This window comes from Carassius gibelio, chromosome A9 (assembly GCF_023724105.1).
Source record: "Carassius gibelio isolate Cgi1373 ecotype wild population from Czech Republic chromosome A9, carGib1.2-hapl.c, whole genome shotgun sequence".
Classification (NCBI taxonomy): Eukaryota; Metazoa; Chordata; class Actinopteri; order Cypriniformes; family Cyprinidae; genus Carassius; species Carassius gibelio.
This window is the reverse complement of record NC_068379.1, coordinates 5,457,999-5,477,735: the sequence shown is the minus strand read 5'-3', so window position 1 is coordinate 5,477,735 and position 19,737 is coordinate 5,457,999. Positions and strand designations below refer to the sequence as shown.

Below are 19,737 nucleotides of genomic sequence, written 5' to 3'. Positions count from 1 at the left end.
TTTGATGATTTTTTAAAAACTTTTTTCTCTTCTTTTCTTGATGTATATCGGGGCCTTTAATCCTTTACAAGCCTCTTTCAGAAGTTTGTAATGTTTGTGTCTGGTCTTATAAAGGCTCTGCGTACAGTGTTTCAGGTTTGCAGTAAGTGAAAAGGCAGGAATCTTGATGCATGTGGGTGGGTTGGCTCTAATTTACAAGAACCAAACCCAGCGCAGTCAGGGAGCTTCTGGCATTACACATTCAAAACAAGACACAGCAGGAACCCCAGTCATCTGCGGCCACCAGAGAGACATCAGATTTGACCTGACATTTCACTGATACCTAGATAAAAACATTCAAATGTAAAAGCAAAATGACATGTATATCATTTATTATATATCAGTGATACTGGAGAGATAATCCCCCCCACCACCCTACAGTTCTGGATTCACTCTTCAAAGTCACCTCCCTTAATCTAGATTTCAGCTTTGCTGTAGTATATGGCACTTCTTTACATTTATTTTTTTATTTCCAGGCCAAAATCCAACAGGAAAGTCAGGCCTGCTGAGGATGCTACAAGGAGGCTAACCATGACTCTGCCACAACCACATTATGTTAGCATATGTATCACACGGAGGACAGCGGGTACAAACTTCCAGTCGTCTGGAATAAGGCCTACTCTGTTCTGTTTTTGTACCATTGCCGTTTATCTTGCACCTAGAATAGGAATATAAAGCTAAAGCAGTCAAAAAAGCCCAGACTACATGACATAAAATGACAGCTTCCCGCTAGCAAGAAAACAAGGACAGGGCCTGATTTGTTAAAGGGGCCGTTACTGGAAAGTCCCTGTTTGAGTTGAGTACTGCAAATACAGACAGCCACAGGACCCGTGGGACAGTGTAGCAGGAGGTTATCTGAGGACACAAGCCCATGGTTACTGCACTGCCCACGGTTTCATCCCACACAGCTGGTACGGTCCGAGACAACATGCACAGACACTGCGGAGTAGAGGTGGGAGATATGGAAAAAACATGATAAAACACGATTATAAATAAATAAAGAACAAACGTAGCCCAAAAGTGCCCCGGATGAGAAAGCAACTCCGAAGCGTCTGTAGGGATCGGTTCTTTATTCATGCTTCCTTGAAAACCACTACAATAGAGCACTGCACTGCCTCTCTGCCAGACAATGAACCAAGGCTAGGTTTAAATTTGCATGTACTCTGCAGACTAATCCACAAACAACTATGCAAACAATAATTCTGAAGTCCTGTGATTCCAATTTCCAGCACAGAGAGGCGAGGCGCTGTTTGTAAAATGAGAACTCGCAGCTCCAGCTGAATGGGAGCAGCTTCTCTAGAACCAGTGTGAGAGTGATGATGAAGACACATTTTGCTCTGGAAGGGCTATGCGAGGGGTTTTAGGGCTTGCTGGTTGCTATGTGGCAGCTCAGACGAGCGGGCAGACAGGCGCAAAGGACAGGGATGGGCGAGCGAGCACATGGGGGTCTGCACAGAAAGAGCGAGATGGCCGACGGCCAGGCGGCACTGGCAGTGTGTCTGAAACAATGACTCAGTGCTAATGGTCCACAGTGGCACGCTGTATGCTAAAGTCCAGCACTCATCACATCATCACATAAGAGAGAGGCATTACTTTAGACAAAGTGTTGGGAGAACAACGATAAACCCCATCGTAACCAAAGCATACTTTTCTATGTGATGGGACTGCGTTAAATAGAGGCCACTCCATGAGATGACAACAATGATCACACTCACATATATCCGTGCACTAATCAATTTCATATTCTCCCAAATTCAATTTATTCCATGTTAAAATGGTGAAATTACAATTTAACAATTTATTATAAGTTTAACAAAACCTAAAAAAAAATTATTATTCACAAATTACGTTTTATTTTCCCGTAATTCTGTGTTTTCGGTTTACATATTCGTGGATTCAATATGAATGGTTTAACTCCATTTTAAAGGCCCCCGGAAGTGCCTTGAAACAAGCAGCGTTATTCTATGTGGTGACGTAATTTCAACTGAAACATGAAGAGAGGGCGGGAAGTATCAAGCAGCCCCGCCCCCTTTTTAAATTGGAGAGACATTGAGCTCGGTAAAGCTGCAGTTGACAGCCAGTGTCTAAAAGATTACCAACTAAATTCAATATGAAAGTCTTAGTAAAACAAAATAGTGTTCATAATCAAGCTGAGGCAGTGTTGTTGTAAAAAATGCTGACTTGCGCATATGATCGGCTCCGTGCGGTCACGTCTCTGGACCAGAGCCAAAGTCCGTATGTGCGCTGCCGCGGTTCGCGTGAAACCGGACCTCCTTTGCACCATAAGCACCTATTTGCAAAATAAAACATTTGCCACATTCCATTTTATGGATTCCATGATACACTTCAGGTTTGCCTTATTGTAAAAATCATAGGGCCCTACATATAGGTGGCCTGCACTCATATGATGGATGATCTAGACTCTGCTGTGGTTTGTAGAGGTGATTAATTTGCACACAAGCTCAAGCTGTTTGCTCGTTATCCAGTATTAGGAGTTTAGAATTGTGCCGAGGCGAGAACTTGACTGGCAGATAATCCGTGGCACACATGGAGTTTGTGACAGGCATGGGGAGGAAGTAGAGATAAGACACTCCGCACAGATGGAGCAATCCTTCAGGGAACGAGCAAGGTGCTGGATGGGAAAAATTTTGCCACTGGCAAATATAATCAATTGCTCACCTGAAAGGCTATTAATAAAGTCTGTAAAAGTTTGTTAAGCACTAAAAAGCAATCAAATAAATGTCAGCTAAAAAGACAGCGTCGCATTCATCCCAGAAGAATAAATCCTATTTTAATTAGAAGCTGTCCAATTAAATGTGTTGTGTGCAGTAACCGCCATGTTTTCCACAGTGACCTCATTTCACTCCATTCAGCCTGGTGATACAAGAAGGGGAAATCTCAGGCCATCCTTAAAAATATTTTGGTTTGCAGTAACAGTAAAAAAAAAAAAAAAAAGCTTCGGTAGGTCGGTCTATATTTTTATTTTCAAGTTTCAATATAAAAAAACAAAAACAAAAAATGGTGATGGTGATTATGAATTTAAACATTAGGATAAAATTAGGATATTGTGACGTCACTGACTGGGTCTTCAACCCGTGCCTTCGGGCGCATCATTGCAAACCTCATTTCGATGCAGGCTATATAGACCACAAACAAATTGAAATCTGTCAAAAACACGTTTATTGCATGAATTTCAGGTGAGAAGAAAAGAAACGAGGTACTGTTATACTGTTTTACTTGCATCCACCGCAAGGTGTCAACGCAACCTACAAATGAGAGACTGTTTACTTTGCTTTCTTGGGTTATCACTTTTGTGAAAAAAATCCTGTTTGATTTGAGAGACAAGTGTTCATTGAATCGATTGTAAAATAAATTTTGCATGTCTAGATGCATTTTATACTGCAAATAACACCAAATATAGGTAAATCCACGCACAACAGGCAGGATGAATGTAAAGATTCAATATATTGGTAAAAACTAGGGCTGCAACTAACGATTATTTTGATAATCGATTAATCTGTCGATTATTTTTACGATTAATCGATTAATCGGTTTATGTACTTATATTTTAGTTTTTTCCATTTTTTCCCCAAGTAAATTATTAATAAAGGGTCTTTATCATTCAGCATAGATTTTTGAGAGATTTTAACCAATTGTAAACAATCCTTCGAAAAAAAGTGCCAATGGCATGAAACCTGAATGGAACTCACAATTTAAAGTAAAATCCATCAGAAGGATGTCCAGAAAAAAAAAATGGGACACACACAAAAAACCTGCTGTGTGAAAAAGAGCAGTGAATACTTAGAAAAGAAGTGCATTTTAAATATACTCAAACATTTACCTCTCTCATTCAGTCATAATTAGGCTGCAAGTCTGAATTATGAACTGGTAAACGACAAACTGATAACATAACATGTTTGTAAAGCTTTAAATGTTAACTGTTAAAAGCAATGTTATCATCTTTTACGACTAAACATTTGCAAACAACCTTGTACTGGAGAATCTGCACAAATAAAATTCTTAGGGGCCGTTCACATATCGCACCTAAAAACGCGTGGAAAACGCTAGTCGTGCCGCTTTCTCCTTCTTTCCAAAGCGCTCGGGCAGAAGCGCCCCTGAGGCGTCTGCCTTTGCTAAGCAACCATGACGTGCTCTCTCCATGACGTGCCCTCTCCATGAAGACCCGGAAATTTCAGCAAAGGATAAATGGATGCGGTGTGGACGCGCCTGGAAAAACGGGCGCATCGCACCGCGTGCTTGTCGCGACCGCGTCGCTTCCATTATGAGAGTGCATACTGCGCGCCTACATAGGAAATAACGAACTTGAGCACGCAAAAGACACGATATCTGAACGGCCCCTTAAACAGTTCAGTAGTGCAGAGTTTACAGGTTACTCTTCATTTTGAAGGCTCAAAGTCAAGTACTCCCACTTCCCGCTGAATGCTGCAGAGACGCTGTTCGGAAAGCACGTGACATAAAACGAGGCCAGCTATTGGCTATTCGCTACTTCACCTGCTGTACTGGCTGAGTAAAACCTCCGGTGGCTCATTACTGCCACACTTTGGTCACCGCAGATTTGAAATATGCACGAAATGAGCCGCTTATGGCAAATAAAATTTATTTAGCGACGAATCGATTACTAAATTAGTTGACAACTATTTTAATAATCGATTTTAATCGATTAAATCGATTCGTTGTTTCAGCTCTAGTAAAAACCAATATTTCTGATGATTTATTGGCGTGAAGTTATGTGCACAATGACAAACAGGAGTGCATCATTCTCGAAAAAACAATAAGCAGAGTGCATAGGTGATTCTAGCCCGAATCTGCATCTGTATGCACGAGACTGTGTGAATACCGGCAAAATTCACATTTCTGTTGTAAAAAGAGAAACACTAATCAGAAGTATTATTTGCTGTTATGTGTGTGTCCGAAGATGCAGTTGCTGTGTGATGCGTTCAAAAAAAAAAAAAAAAACGCGCTCCGAGAGAGGGTTGTTAAAATCTATTTTCATTTTCGAAACTTGTGTTGGTTGGTCCAATCGATTCGTGCAATAGATTTTCGAAGTTTTAGACTACACGGGAGAAGGGATGGGAAAAGATCTGGGCACAGTTTTTCCAGAACTTCGTAATGAGTTAAAGCGGTGTCGAGCTGTTTTAATGAATGTTTTAGATGTATTATGGTGCCCGAACCCGTATGACTTTGAACAGTGACCGCGAACATTTTGTTTACTGCAGCCATCATTACCAAGCGCAAACCGTTGACTCTGACAGAGACAATTTATATTATTATATTGCTTTTGTATTAGTTGTTTGAAGAGTAAAAAAAAATAAAAACATTGTTCGGTCTTAACACAAAAAAAATAAAAATAAATTGAGTCGGTCCTAAATTGAGAGGGCCGGTCGTGTTACGGCAAACAACAATATTTTTTAGGATGGCCTCATTGTACATGTTTAACAGAGCAAGAGCGCAGCATGGGCACATGCTCAAGGTTGCACACGAGATTTCCTACCCAGTCTGAAACCACAGCGAGAGGCAGCTTTCCAACTCTGCTGACTCACGTGCCGCCTGCTCTTAGAAAGCCAAAATAGGAAAGGACCAAACTTTCTACAGGCTGTAGTGCAGGCACGAATAACGACTTGGGCTGGGGAGCACCTTAATTTCAGAGCAGCTATCTGGATTTCTCTGTAGACATATTAATCAGGCGGCACAGGATTGACCTTTAAGTAAAAAGCATGTTTCTTTATCATTACATGTCAGATAATAAGAACACCGGAGTTTGCAAAAAACAGATAAAACATCTGTTTTTAACACTAATTCAGTCCATTTTTAAATAATTTCTCACGGTAACAGAGCAAACAAACATGGTCATAATGAAACACAAAAGGCTGAAGCTTAGTTATGCAAATATCTCATACATTAAAAAAAGATCTACTGAGGAGAAAAATAAAACAATACCCATCCCCAGTGATCTATGAATGCAAACTTCTAATTCCTCTCACGTCACTCCTGAGCAAACATTATTAAATCACTGAAAATAAAATTAGAGAAGCCAAACACTGCAATCATTATACCCAGCAGATCAAAAAAAAAGGCTTTAATTATCTGCTAAAACATGACAATGCAACAGCCATGATGTTTTTACGCTTGGTCTCAGTCCTGCTGTTCTGAAAGCACTTAAATAATGCGGTCTAAGTGGGCCAGATGAAAATGCCCTCTTGGCAAATATGCTTTATAAGTAATAAAATGTGTTGCTGCATCCAGGCACTTCCCTGTACGCTTTGTGTAGAGGCTTCAAAATAATGAAATGTTTACATGTGTTGCATAGCAGCTGTCCAGAGGAGTCTCCGTCTGGACAAATGAAGAGAGCAGAACATGGCCAAAGAAACATTCAACACAACAGTTCCACCAGATGTGCTTTTGTAATTTCAGAACTACAATGCTAACTTTAATGCACGTTCAGAACATTATTAGATTTATCAGAAAAACACAATGGCAATTGGCAGATGTAGGAAGCAGAAAGGTTTTCGGAGCTCATTTGGGAAAGAATATGAAACGTCTGGGAAAGAATATGAAAGCCGGCAGATTTCAAACCTGAAAAGAGAGTCGAGACCAGCGCAAATGCCTGTTGTGAAAGTGTTTGAGAAACCAGTTCAGCTGAGCTCATGATGTCTCTGCCCCTATTAGCTTTCAGTCCCTAAAGTACTTTGCTGTGCTCTCTGCTCTCAGGTTTGGAAGGACAGGTTCTAAACCAAATGACATCATCCTAAAAGAGAGACGTGAATATCAAGAGCCATCTCTGGTCTAAAAAAGAAAATTTAAAAGACTTCAAAGTACAGGATCTGGTCTTGAATTACAGATGCAGAATGACCCTTCTGATGTTTGATAATGATGTGGCTGTAAACCACAATAAAGGGAAAGCTTGTCCGAAAATGAACATCATGTCATTTACTCACCCCCTTATGTCATTCCAATCCATATTATTAAATAAATATCACTGAGGCATCAAGAGAGGACGCACACATGCACTGCCGCTTTAAGTTCTGCCACGTTATCTGCTCTGGCCCGAGCTGGCCGAGCGAAAGCATTTCCTCTCCTCACCCATTCCACAGGGTCATTAATTGGAGAGATAATCTACTTGATCTCTACACAATGAGTGATTCATTGAGACTCTCATGTGTGGCATATATCACTGCCAAGAGCAGATTACATTGAAAAAAGCAAATGTGAGATGATAATCTTTCTGTACGGGGCTGCTAGTCAACCCTGTGTCCTAAAGAACAGCCAAAAAACAGATTAAAATTATTTGCGCTGACCTAATCTGCTATTGAGCAAGAGCAAACAGAATGATCTCATCCTTTACAAGTGGCCTCCTGCTCTACACCACATTGCCCTTCACAACAGAGAAATAAAACAGGTTGAAATTGAATCGTTTGCTTAATGAGGAGCGGAAGTCGGTTTTATTTTAAATGGCTGGCTCTGTAGGAAGTCCAACTGTTCTTCATCCGAACACAATCACACCAAAAATGACACCAGTCAAAAAGGACAGCCATGATAAATACATAACAAGCCTTGAAACATAGACCTGAATCCATTAGATGTGTTAGTCTTCCATATGAGAGAGAGATTACCACTTATACAGATATACTGAGGACTATCGAGCGGTCTCTGACAGTAAGTGCTGACCAACTATTTATTAGACCATCAAGGTGTAATACAAGTGTGATATCCATCCTAATAAGGGTGTGATGATTGTTATGACATTTTACTTTATGTCTGAAATGTATAGATCTGAACAGAACAGTCTCAGTCTGGTCTGCAATATGACAATGTTACATAGTAAACCCAGATAAATAAGTTTCAATAAGGTTATGACTAACACCTGAAAGAAACAAGCAGGGCCAAAATGATATGTGTGCACGGTGACAAAACTGATTCATTAATGAGAGTCAGATTACGGAGAACTCGGTCATCCCTTAGACATCTGTTAGACAAGCTCTGTCAAGCAGAGGAAACTTTACTTATGAACAACTCATAAACACAGTACAATATTAGCACGCAGACCTGGTTCTGAACAGCTCAAGAAAAAATTCAAACATATGTCAAAGTATTAGCAGTATGTAAGCATTCATATTTAGGATACATGCTTCACCTTGCTGTGAGAAGACTGTGAAATACGGACTAGACTGAAGATACGGTTTCCAAGTCTTCAAAAAAAACTCGGAGAGACTATCAATAGATTGTAAAAATATTTTCAAGTATGTTAATCAGCTGATGTCTGCTAAAAGATTATACTGCTATATCTGTAACAAACCAAGACCACCTAAGAGTTTAAACAGGCTCACTCCATTGATCTCCTTTGGGCTTAATAGAGTTTCAGCTTGAAGCAAACACTTCTAAAATGACAACGGTTTAAAAAAAAGGGCCTGCAGCAAGCTCAATATAGAGTTGAAAAATGCTCTTTTTTTTTAAGATTTCCAGCTAAATAATTGTGAACCCCTTAAATGATGACAATCCACTTTTAGCAGATATACACACACACACACACACATTTAAAACAGCCAAAGTTTTTTTACTACATGGACCAAAAATAATGTTGACCCAGCACTCATTTTTTGTCCAATCTAATGTTCTTTAGAATTACAAAATCCCCCATTAATACCACATACTTCTCAACAGCAAGCCAAAAAAAAAAAAAAACTATCATGTTTGTGGATGTGATGCAAAGAAATGGCTCTTGGCTCCTGCCCTGCCTTCCTGTTTCAAAAGGAAATGACAACAGTAGAAAACACTGCATTCTAAAATGATTTCATGGGGTCTTTAAAGGCAGGCTTCAGACAGCAAAGCATTTACATTTCTGTCTGTAATACAACAATACCAGTCTAGCAGTCTATAGTTGTGTGTTACATAAAGGAAACACTTGTAGCCATGCAGTAGAAGCCTGTGGTCCTCATTCTGTAACCTCAGTGATGTGATATTTAATGCACAGCGCCATTTAGGTTTACAGCAGTAAATTAAGCCATACCGCTGATCACCCACTGCCTGCATGTGCAACTTTTAATGAAGCTATTCAAACTGTAATTACAAAAGCAAATTAATTGGAAACAGAAGCCATGCACTGGAAAAAAAAAAAAAAAAAGAGAAAAAGAATGAAACTTACCCATCTTCTTCTCCATCCACAGGTAAGCTCTTCAGCAGGCTGGCCGAGGCAGTTAGGGCATTGACTCCACCGCTCCCCTCAGGACCCCGGGAGGTGCCGGTCTGGGAGGCAGCTTCAGCACCGCTCGTCTTGGGTTGTGTGAGCAGAGCCGAGTGCTGTAACAGGAGCTGGGCCTCCTCCTGCAGGGTGCTCACCGCAGGCTGCGGCCCGGGTTCCTTTGAGCCATTCTGAATCAAACTGGACTGGGGATCACTCTGAAGGTTAGGAGGCACGTTTGTTAAGGTCACAAACTGGGTCCCACGGCCTTGACTGCTGAGCTGTGACTGCTGCTCCATGGAGGGTTGAGGCGCGAGCTGCTGCCCCTGGGTCTGCTGAATGAGACCGGTGGACTGCACCAGCTGCGGCACGACCTGGACCATCTGAGGGGCAGGTGTCTGTTGAGGCTGCAGGAGCCCTTGCACAAGCGGTTGAGCAGCAGGGGGTTGCACAGTGCCCACGGGCTGCTGCGAAGCTGGAGGGATGGAGGCAGACATGTGGGGAAGTGTTTGTGTTGACCCAGGTGGCACAGTGTTCATGATCTGCTTCGAATGAGGGAAGTCATGTGGCAGGTTGCCTCCATGGCTTAAGGGGTTAATGTGTGCCGGCGTTACCTGGGCCGGTGCAGCCGGCTGCTGTGCGGGCGGGTAGCTCATCTGCTGCTGGGTCACCACAGGTAGGGCTTGAGCAGGGGGGGATTGTGCTGCCTGGGCGTATGTCAGTTTGGGCATATGAGGGGGCACGGCTGCAGTCGAATGTCCGACTGTGGTATGCAGTCCTCCCATAGTTGCAGGCGGCATCTTCGGCTGAATGCTCGCCGGCATCGGAGAAACTGTACTAGTCTTAATCTGTGCATGAACGTCTTGGGGTTGCATCTGACTCATAGACACATTATGGGAAGATGAGTAGTCGTGCTTCTGAGCAGCAGGCTGCTGGAACATCTGCTTCACAGCTGAGGGGCCGCCCGTCTCCCCACTCCCCAGACTTTCAGTATAATGGCTAGCCGTGCTGCTGACACTCTCACGGTCCGGGCAGGACGCACTCTCAGGCACAGACTGGCGGATGCTTTCCACTGTTCGGGTGCTGGGGGCGTTTTCAGAGGATGCCGTGCTCGGGGGCTCTTTGTCGTAATACTCTGTGCAAGTCCACCGACCCTTCTTAAAAGGCTCAGAGGTAGAGTCCAATTTGACCACTCTAAAACGTGAGCTGGTGGAGGCTGGAGGAGGCACTTGAGCCTGTTGAGGCTGAGCGTTCATCGACGGGACAGAGGGAGCAGGCATTGTGTGCTGGCCCATGACGGCTGGGCCCACCTGCCCTCCACCTGTTGAAGCAACACCACCCAAAACAGTGGTAGCAGCGGTAACACCCATGCCAATTATTCCACTTGGAACGTGTGACAAGTTTACAGTTTGGTTACTAATACTATTCAAAGCAGGGGAGTAGTTTACATTGCTACTATTGGTACTCTTGCCACCCACAGCAGGCACACTGGCAGAATTTAACATAGAAACATTATTCGTTATAGGTTTACCAGTACTAACTGTGGCACCTGAAGTCACAGAGATCATTCCAGTTCCTGAGGCCACAGAAGCCAAAGGCTGACCGATGACAGCAGTTGAGCCAACAGAGGCGCTCTCAATCAATCCTGCCGCATTTGAAGGCATTTTCTGGCCTGTGCTAGCTAAGGCTCCAGAACTTGAGGTCACCGCAGACGTGACAGTGGCACCCAAAGGTATACCAATCTGCGTCCCACCAGCAAAATGGCCTTTTCCAGAAGAAGCAGGATTATGGTGTTGATGGTGAACAGTCCCGTTAACCATAGAGCCGTGCATGTGTGCTTGGGTGAGAACGGGAGGCTGGTTGGGCGACACGGCCCCCGGGGTCTCCGCCTCATGGAAGTTATTCAGCGTCTCCTCCGAGGAGCTCCTTTCCGGTCCCCCCACATCGTTGGCCCGCGAAAGAGACACATCCATGATCTCAGAGGACGACAGGTCTTCGGTGTGGGACTCGTCCAAGTCGTCACAGCTCTCAGTGTCCTCTGCAATGCTGTTGTTGGTGCTGACAGATGTCTGAGCGGGAGTAACGCTGGTGATCTGAAAGCCACTCTTCTTCTTCATCTGCGCCACTGTGACAGGCAGAGCTTGGGGTAACAGTGTGGCCTGCACGGGGATATTCAGGCTCTGGGGAGGGTTCTGGGACCCAAGCGAGGATGCAGCTGGCGTTTGAGACTGAATCAGCACCGGTGATGAATAATCATCCCCGCGCATCAAGTTGTTGCTATTAAGGCTGGTGCTTCCAGAAGTTGTCAATGTAGAAGATCCACCCACCGAGCTGCAGCTGCTCTCCCGTTTGGGTAAAATCATGGGGTGAACCATTTTTCGGGCGCTGCCGGAGTCCCCGGATCGGTCGTGGTGATTCATTTCTAGAGGATGGTCTCCAATAAAGTTATAAACGCAGCTCAAGAGAGCAAGCTCTTTTTGAGAAGCAACTTGATGCCGCTTGAGTAATTTCCACATAAAACCAACACTTTTTTCAATAACTGCCAGGATGATTCCACTTGAGGTGTGTTTAAATGTTCACCATGAGGAGCAGGCTAACGTCAATGCTAGTTAACACTCGCTAGCTAGCGAGCTAGCTGACGCGGATTCGCTTCAGCTGTTGTTTTCAAACGTGTATCCTCGCAAAACCATTCAGCACAGCATATCGGTGAAGTTTAAACGTGAAGAAATCGACACAGACAGCCGGGACGAACGATATCCACCCTTACAACGGCAGATTCTCTCCCCATCACAGTTCAAACTGCCAGGCGCATTTTCAATTGTTGTATCGCAGTCACCAGAGCACGAAATCACACGAAACAAAGTGTTTCAGCCGGCGTCAGATGACAGAGAGAAACCGAGCGACTCAGCGCTGTCCTGCTTTACTCCATCCCGTGCTTTCTTTTGTTTTAGTCCGGTGTAGTCTCTCTCACACTCTGCTCTTATTCACCAGCTGCCTCCTCCTTGTAATGTAGCCTGTGCTAGTGCTATCAGCCTGTGTGACGGGTCCCAAAAAGGGGAGGAGAGCGCGATAACATGGCGACCGCGCATGGCAGTTCACCTCCACAGCGGCCAGACATAAAGCCCAGCGAGTCTGGCGAGGATGAGCGGAGGGGGGCGGAGGGAGGAGGGTCTTTCCCGAAGAGTTCCGAAAACACACGAGCGCAGCCGAGGACAGCCGACTGTGTTGGCGAGGGATGTTTCTTATTATAGCGTTCGGTAACTGTGGCAGCAAACACTCAGAATAACATCTTTTGTCCGCTGTGGTTATTATTATTTGACATTGAAGGAGGAAGAGAAAGGAAGGGCGCGGATTTCTAGGTACAATAAAGGAGAAATGGAAAAAAAACTGTTTGGACATAAAAAATTCTTGATGACGAATTCGAAAATAAACTGTTTAAACATGTGAAAGATTTCAGAATTACCTGTATTTTAGGTTAGGTGCTATTCTGTGTTTTTTTTTTTTTCCTATACAGGGCAGCTACATCAACACGATGTAAACGGACACTGACAAACGATGTTGTCAACACACTCCACAGATTTGTTCTGTTTTTACAAACCAGCTAGTCTGAAAGAGGAGCCAGATATTTCCACAGACAGAAAAAAACAACCAAACACATCTAAACTGACACACACACACACACACACACACATACACACACACACACACATACACACACACACACACACACACTGTTGCTCACCTCTGTTTGGGGACTAAAGTTCCAGGTGCAGCAGAATACATCATGGCTTTAATATTTACTTTAATCCAGTGTAATTTGATTCCACAATATGTGTTTTATTTCAGACACTGAAAGCTAGGTTATAAAATTACTACAAGGAATGTATCTCATGTGCGCTGATCCAACTATATTTAGCTTTCAGCTGTGACAGTGAGAAAATAATCTTTGTTGTGTGGAAGAAGATAAATTGTCAAAAGTATGAACACAAGATATAATGTTAACGATTTGCTATCACAATACTGGCTGAAATAGTGGTTTACTAATAACTATTACAATTTGTAAATATATATATATTTTTTTTTCTAATATGGATTATATACAGTGTGAGAATATCATATACAGACAGACAGCACTCATAAAGACAAGTCACCAAATGTCTGACACACCATCTTGTCATTTATTACATCAAATTGTTGATTTATGAGTGTCCCTAGAAAGGGCTGACACATCCCTTTGTCCTCGCCAAACCTTTGCACTCGAATGTGAAATGGGATGACCCCAGTGAGAGATCGTAGTGTAACACATTGAGTATGAGGAAATGAGGTCTGACAGTCCCAAAATGGGCGTGTGCCCTGGTGTCCAGACCCAGCAGACAGGCTGTGCCCATCCATACAAATTTCAGAGAGAGAGAGCCAGCGAGAGCTGATTGCAATGTAAGCGTCTAGTGCTGTCAGCAGCTTTAAATCACAGGCACTACACAACAAAAAACACAGAGAGCTATTGTGCTCCCCAACAATAATGGTCAATTTACACACTGGAGTTTACTTTCATTTTGTAAACACTTATTAAAATGGGTATCTTTGGAGATACTGTACAGGAAAAAAACTGCCATTGTTCTGTGTAATTTAACTCCAGAATGAAAGCTTATCCCTCCGGAGAATGTTAGGAAGAGGGGGGCGAGGTTTACTTTAACAAGGCTGCCGATCGTTTCAATCTGACCTCAACAGTTTGTGTGGCACATTTTTACTGAGATTGTGTTTTAAAGTCTGACGCGATCTAATACAGGCCTTGCAGAGAGTTTGTCATCGAATGATAGGGCAGTTATAAACCATACTGGAGCTGACTGTAAACTGGTGCTCATTTCACATGTGAAGAAGGTGTTTACATACTGTACGACTTTAATTAATGGTGACTGAACGGATTGAAATGAGGTCTTTACAAAACTAAATCAAGGTTATTTTGAACTTGGTCAGTTGGGATTCAAAAGACACTTTATATTGTATGATCACTTAATATTCAGTAATATTATTGAGAATAATGAGTAATGACACTATTGTCTTCTGTAGAGCTGCTTTGTCCCTGAATAGAATTTGATTTGAAATTGGACTTTACAACATCAGAACTTTCAGTGAACTGAATTGAATCAACACTAAGAGCTATATAATGTTATGTCTTCTGTAGAGCATGCAGCTTAATAACTGAACTGAAATAGTTTCATAATTGATGAACTTTGCGACATTTCACTCTTGATCTAAATTGAGCTGAACAATGACACTGTTGCCCTCTGCAGAGCCATTGCATTTCACTTTTGTAACACTCTTATTTTCCTGTTTATTTCTTTGAAAACAATGTGTCTTAAATAAAGCACTTGTGGAGCACCTGAAGAGTCAGCTAATAACACTACTGTGTTACGAGGAATTAAAGCATAGCTGACTTTACAGTATTTAACAGAGCATCGTGGTAAGGGCATTCGTTTCTCATCTGCAAATTCATCAGAAGTGTTTAAACTGGACCTCCTTCTCGCCTCTGTGAGGAAATGCAACTGTTTTAAAGTAGTTTCACATATTTCTTAAATATCTTTAAAGACAAAGCATCCTATACACACAAAACCACTGACATAATTCCCTAACAGTTTGCTATTCACTTGTTTGAGGCCCAGGAAGCCGTGTCTCAAAGAAGTCTCAAACGACGGACCTTTTAATGTGGAAGCAAAACGAGCAAATAAAGCTGTTATCCATAAAACGGTCCTCCAACTAACTTCTTAATTGCACGGGAAGTTACTGATAAATGTGCACATACTAAAGCAGGTTTTACAAGTTTACTAACTCGAGCCGGTTTATTCATAGGACACGTGAATAGGCAAGGTAAGCGATTAGAGGCATTAAATGACATTATCCGTTTTTGCTTGCAAACGGGATAAATTCCTCTCTTGGACTCTGTGAGGCCTGCTGGGTAACATGGAAGGATATTCAAACCTCATTCTGTTCTGTTTAATTGTTTTTATTAATATTTATTCACATAGTTTCACTCACAGTTTGCAATGAAGTTATGAATGTTGAGTCTACTAAACATAAACGAATGCAGCGCATTCCCGAATCCTCTCCCTCGTGAAACAATGTCCTTGACAGCGACAGCAAGGACGGCGCTCCCTTCATTTCAGCACTCTCTAATATGTGAACAATCTTTGCAAAGCTTGTTCAGAAAAGGTTTGAATTTACGTGAAATATGAACATGTGGTGATGGAAAAGCATGAAAACCTATGAAAGATGTACTTGTGTAAACCCCGTGGTTTTACAGCCTCTTTGACCATCAGGTGAAATAATTATATAATGCAGGGTGAGGCTTTCATTATTATTATTAATTATTAGTAGTATAAATAAACCTCAGGTAATATCAGGTAATACAAATGTGGACACTATTAAGACTTATTACTAACCTAATTACTTCACTTGCAGTTTGAATGGGCTTGTGAATGGAAGAATTCAGTTTGCTGTGTACATCTCAGGTCTTTGGAGACAGGCCCTGGATTGGAGGAGAGGCAAACAGCTTCATCTAGTGGAGGCTTCCAGAGATTTTTTTTTCTCTGGCAGTTCATAGTTGTAATCATAACAGCTCGGATTTAACTTGAACCATTCAGGAAAGTATAGATTTCTGCTGAATTAGTTATACTGTATGTAGTATAAGTATAATCCACTGTCAATGAGGATGCATATCAGAATGTTGATCTGTGATTTTGTGGTTATCAAAAAGACAAATGGCTTGTTTTGAAAACTTGAAAGAAAAAAAAAGAAATTGTATGCTTTAGGAAATGGATTATGTATTTATATCAGCTTTACATCCTTATGTACTGTAGACTAAAGTCATGTCTTCCTATGGATGCAATGCTAATTTCTTCACATGGCCACTAGATGGGGATAAATAGATATAAAACCCTGCAGATTCATGAGCTAGTGTTCATGTTACCTTTCAATAACCAAGCACATATTAACTGTAGTTCAGTAAAAGCTTGTTTGTTCTTAACACAAAGTCCTTCAGTCATGACAGACAAAGACCAAGCATTTGAACAGCGTGTGAGAAATTAAACTATGGCTCTTAGCTAACTCTTAGTACAGCTGACACTATTGATAAAGGATGTTTCAATGACGCCTTGTTTGTACTTTGATATCTTTTTTCTTCTTCAATTTTGTGCTACAAAAGTAGGCTACCTAAGTTACTTGGAAATCTGCAACACATCCTGTTGTTAAAACCTGCCCCAATACGAAGTTAGTAGTCAATATAAGTGAGATTAAATTGAAACATGGACATAGCCTAAATTAAAATTTTGTTAATCAAATTAATAGTTACATTTTTATATCATCCCCTCATTTACCTGATTTAGATTTACACAATTTGATTTAAAAAGGTAAATGAACAGAAAACATTTTAATAAAAAAATAGAAAACATGTTAAACATTGACCAAATATAAATCCTAGGCTAATAATAATATTAATAAAATGGTGTTTGTTATTTAACATGCATTAACAATTTTTTTTGCATGCTGTTTTGTATATTCCTTCTATTTGTACATGAGAGATTTGACCACTGTAGCTCTTGTCTAATTGTTTATAATATTAATGCTGGTACAAATCACTCTGATCTTCAGTGATCAGATTTACAGGGAAGGATGGACCCAAGGACCAGAATCATTTTTAAAATATTTGTATCTTTTTTTATTTATTTTTTTATTTTTTTTACTTGGAATAGTAAGTAGCCAGCTAGCAACAACCCAGAAAACCATAGCAACATGCTAAGAACTACCTTAGCAACTGCACAGCAGTGCCATGGCAACCTCACACTATATGTATCATCAAGTTTACACTCGCATTTGCTTCAGAAAATGTAAACATATTGAATTATAGAATTAATCCGTTATATTCAGACAAACATGAGCAGTTTACTGTTTGAGGAAACAGACAAAGAGCTGAATTTAGTCTTCCTCACCTTTCCTTAGGTTCCCAAAGATCTTTCTCAGAAGTGGGCAAAAGCATCTAGGAGAAGAGAGTATAGGCAAACTTAAAACTGGGAAGTATGGTGCATTTCTAAAATCCATTCAAAATGAAATGTGTACACTCAAGCTTTTTAATCTCTCTTCTAGAGCTGAAGGGCAGACGGCGGTATGTTTTATGAATGTTTTTAAAGACATGCACTGTTGCTCCTCATCTTTTTGTTAAGATGTCAGTGCTGATTTGCATAATTACCATGATGTGACCCTGGGCAGTGGAGAGTGACAGTGTGATGTGCTATTGCTTGTGTAGACACTGACTGATGGTTTCCTCGGGTGTGTTTGGGTCTGAGCGGGGAGCTGACAGAGGTGCAGTGCTCTGGGGAGAGAACAGACCCTCGCTGTCCTCACAGAGACCTCAGGTGAGGACCATGCTCTCTGACGCTGGGAATAGTGACCGGTGTAAGGAACTGTGTCACCCTTCTTTCCAAGATCCACATACAAGGTTAAGTCAGATTTTTATCGTTTACATACAGTAAGCTGGTACAACAGCCAGTCCAAAAAACTGTGCCTCCTTGTTTGATCAACAGAATTAAGCATTTCATCTAGTGTTAGTCCCAAAATCTAAAAACAGCCCTATTAAAGCTGTGGTAGTTAACTTTTGACGCTCTAGCGGTTAATAAACAGAACTGCTTGCGTCTTGCGGAAGAACATCGTTGCCGGAACTACTTCTCTCTGTTTATGTCTATGAAGAATCACAAAGGTTCTGGGTTACTCCGCCGTGGTATCCCCGAAGCAATCTAAAATAGTCCGAATATAAACACTTATTATAGATGCACCCTAGTGATTCAGGACAAGCCAAAACACGGTTTGGAAAATGGATTCATGGTGTACTCACTTATTATATACATTTTTCTACATTTTGAACACAAACAAAGTTACGGACCGCAGCTCTGATATTTTTTACCAGGAGCGATGGAGTTTCTGCAAATGGCAATAGGACACTGGGAGGAGCCAGAGGAGCTTGATTCTTTTCACAGATTATCTGTCTCATATTCTACTGTCAGGACATAATGACAGGTTTAATAAATATGTAAAAAAAATTTTTACAAAAGTTACCTACTGCAGCTTTAATGGATCATTTTAAATATTCCTCATTGTGTTAAATACATTTTCATTTAACACACACACATCACACTCTTAATTTTGTGGAAATATTACTGCTGTAATTAAGTTTATTGTATAATATGTCTCCTTGTTCTCTAGGTGTTGATGCCAGCACATTATACCATTCAAAAGTTTATGAAAGAAATTTACACTTTTATTCAGCAAGGACACATCCAATTGTTTTAAAGTGACAATAAAGCATTGTATTGTTCATTTCTGGCAGACTAACTGCTTGATTCTGTAATCACTGTATGTACACCGTATAAACTTGTGGTCATTTTACTTTACCCCTGCAAAACAAAAAATATAGATTCATCATTCAGATTGAAGGTCACTGCTTTACAGTGCAGCTTATATTCACTGCATAATAACAGCAGCCTTGCTGGAAATCACACAAGCCTAAGTGTGGAATCGCAATCATTGTGTTGTGCGCTTTTGTTCACTTATGATTTCTATTTTTTTCTCCAGCTGTCTGCTTAGCGCTCACAAGCCCCAGGTATTGATTAAGTGGTTGCTAAGCAACAGGTTGGCCACAGAAGTTGTCCATGAATAGAGGCTCTACTTGTTTCAGTTAAAAGCTTTCTTTCTGGGGGTGGAAGGGTAACAGTGTCTTTTTCTCAGTAGGTTATGAATTGAAATGGTTCAGGGGATGAAAAGCTCTCTATTGGCTAATGCAAAGCATAAATGCTCTTCTTTGGTATTAGTTTCTCTTTTAGTATTGAAGAAGACATCTGTTTGAGGGACGGGGGTCACACGTCGATGTGCAGGCAGGCATCGGAAAGATCAGGGCTTTGAATTCTCTGTCATAAAAGCCTAAACAAAACCTCTGCATTGAGGGTGTGCTCTGAACTGCACATCTGTGTTTTAATGACCTATGACCCTAGGTGTAATGCATGTGATTCAGAACCGGACACATGTGTCCTTGGCTTCGTGATTTTAGACGCACATACTTGGGTGAATCAGACTTAGGTGAAATAGGAAATGCTTTTATTATTATTATTATTATATAACCTCTCATTTTTAGAGAGAGAGACTTCTGTAAAAGCTTTTCAGAGAGTTTCGTGTGCTGTTTTGTGAGCGATCGCTCTGTCAGAAAGCAGCGGTGTATAAGGACCAGGTGCTGGAGACTTTGAGAAGCTGTCAGGGCTGAATATTGTTTCTTACTTATTAAGTTCCTTACAACAATAAGTTGAAGAGGCAGCTTGGCTTGATTGACATGGCCGCTTTAAAGCCTGTTGCCAGTCTAAAGTTGGACTTGAATGATCGGACACTTTTGTGAAAGCCGCTAAAGGCACTTTCTGCGCACATGGTAGCGCACATTTCCATCTGCGACTTGAAATAGAGATGCCTAT

At 41.5% G+C, this 19,737-nt stretch overlaps 1 protein-coding gene across 4 annotated transcripts in view; it reads right to left on the bottom strand.

The window, feature by feature from the left end:
• LOC128019512 (TSC22 domain family protein 1) overlaps positions 1-12,340 on the bottom strand; it is a 41,662-nt gene extending 29,322 nt beyond the window's left edge. The window contains exons 1-2 of one of the 4 annotated variants that reach the window (XM_052605510.1): positions 9,200-12,340; positions 8,664-9,114 (exon numbers count right to left, since the gene is read on the bottom strand). In XM_052605510.1, the coding sequence (XP_052461470.1) occupies positions 9,054-9,114; positions 9,200-11,751 (2,613 nt within the window). In that variant the 5' untranslated portion in view covers positions 11,752-12,340 and the 3' untranslated portion in view covers positions 8,664-9,053. Of the gene's footprint in view, positions 1-8,663; positions 9,115-9,199 lie in introns of those variants that run through there. The other 3 variants (XR_008185192.1, XR_008185193.1, XM_052605509.1) reach the window with 3 other exon arrangements.
• Positions 12,341-19,737: the final 7,397 nt, after the last annotated feature.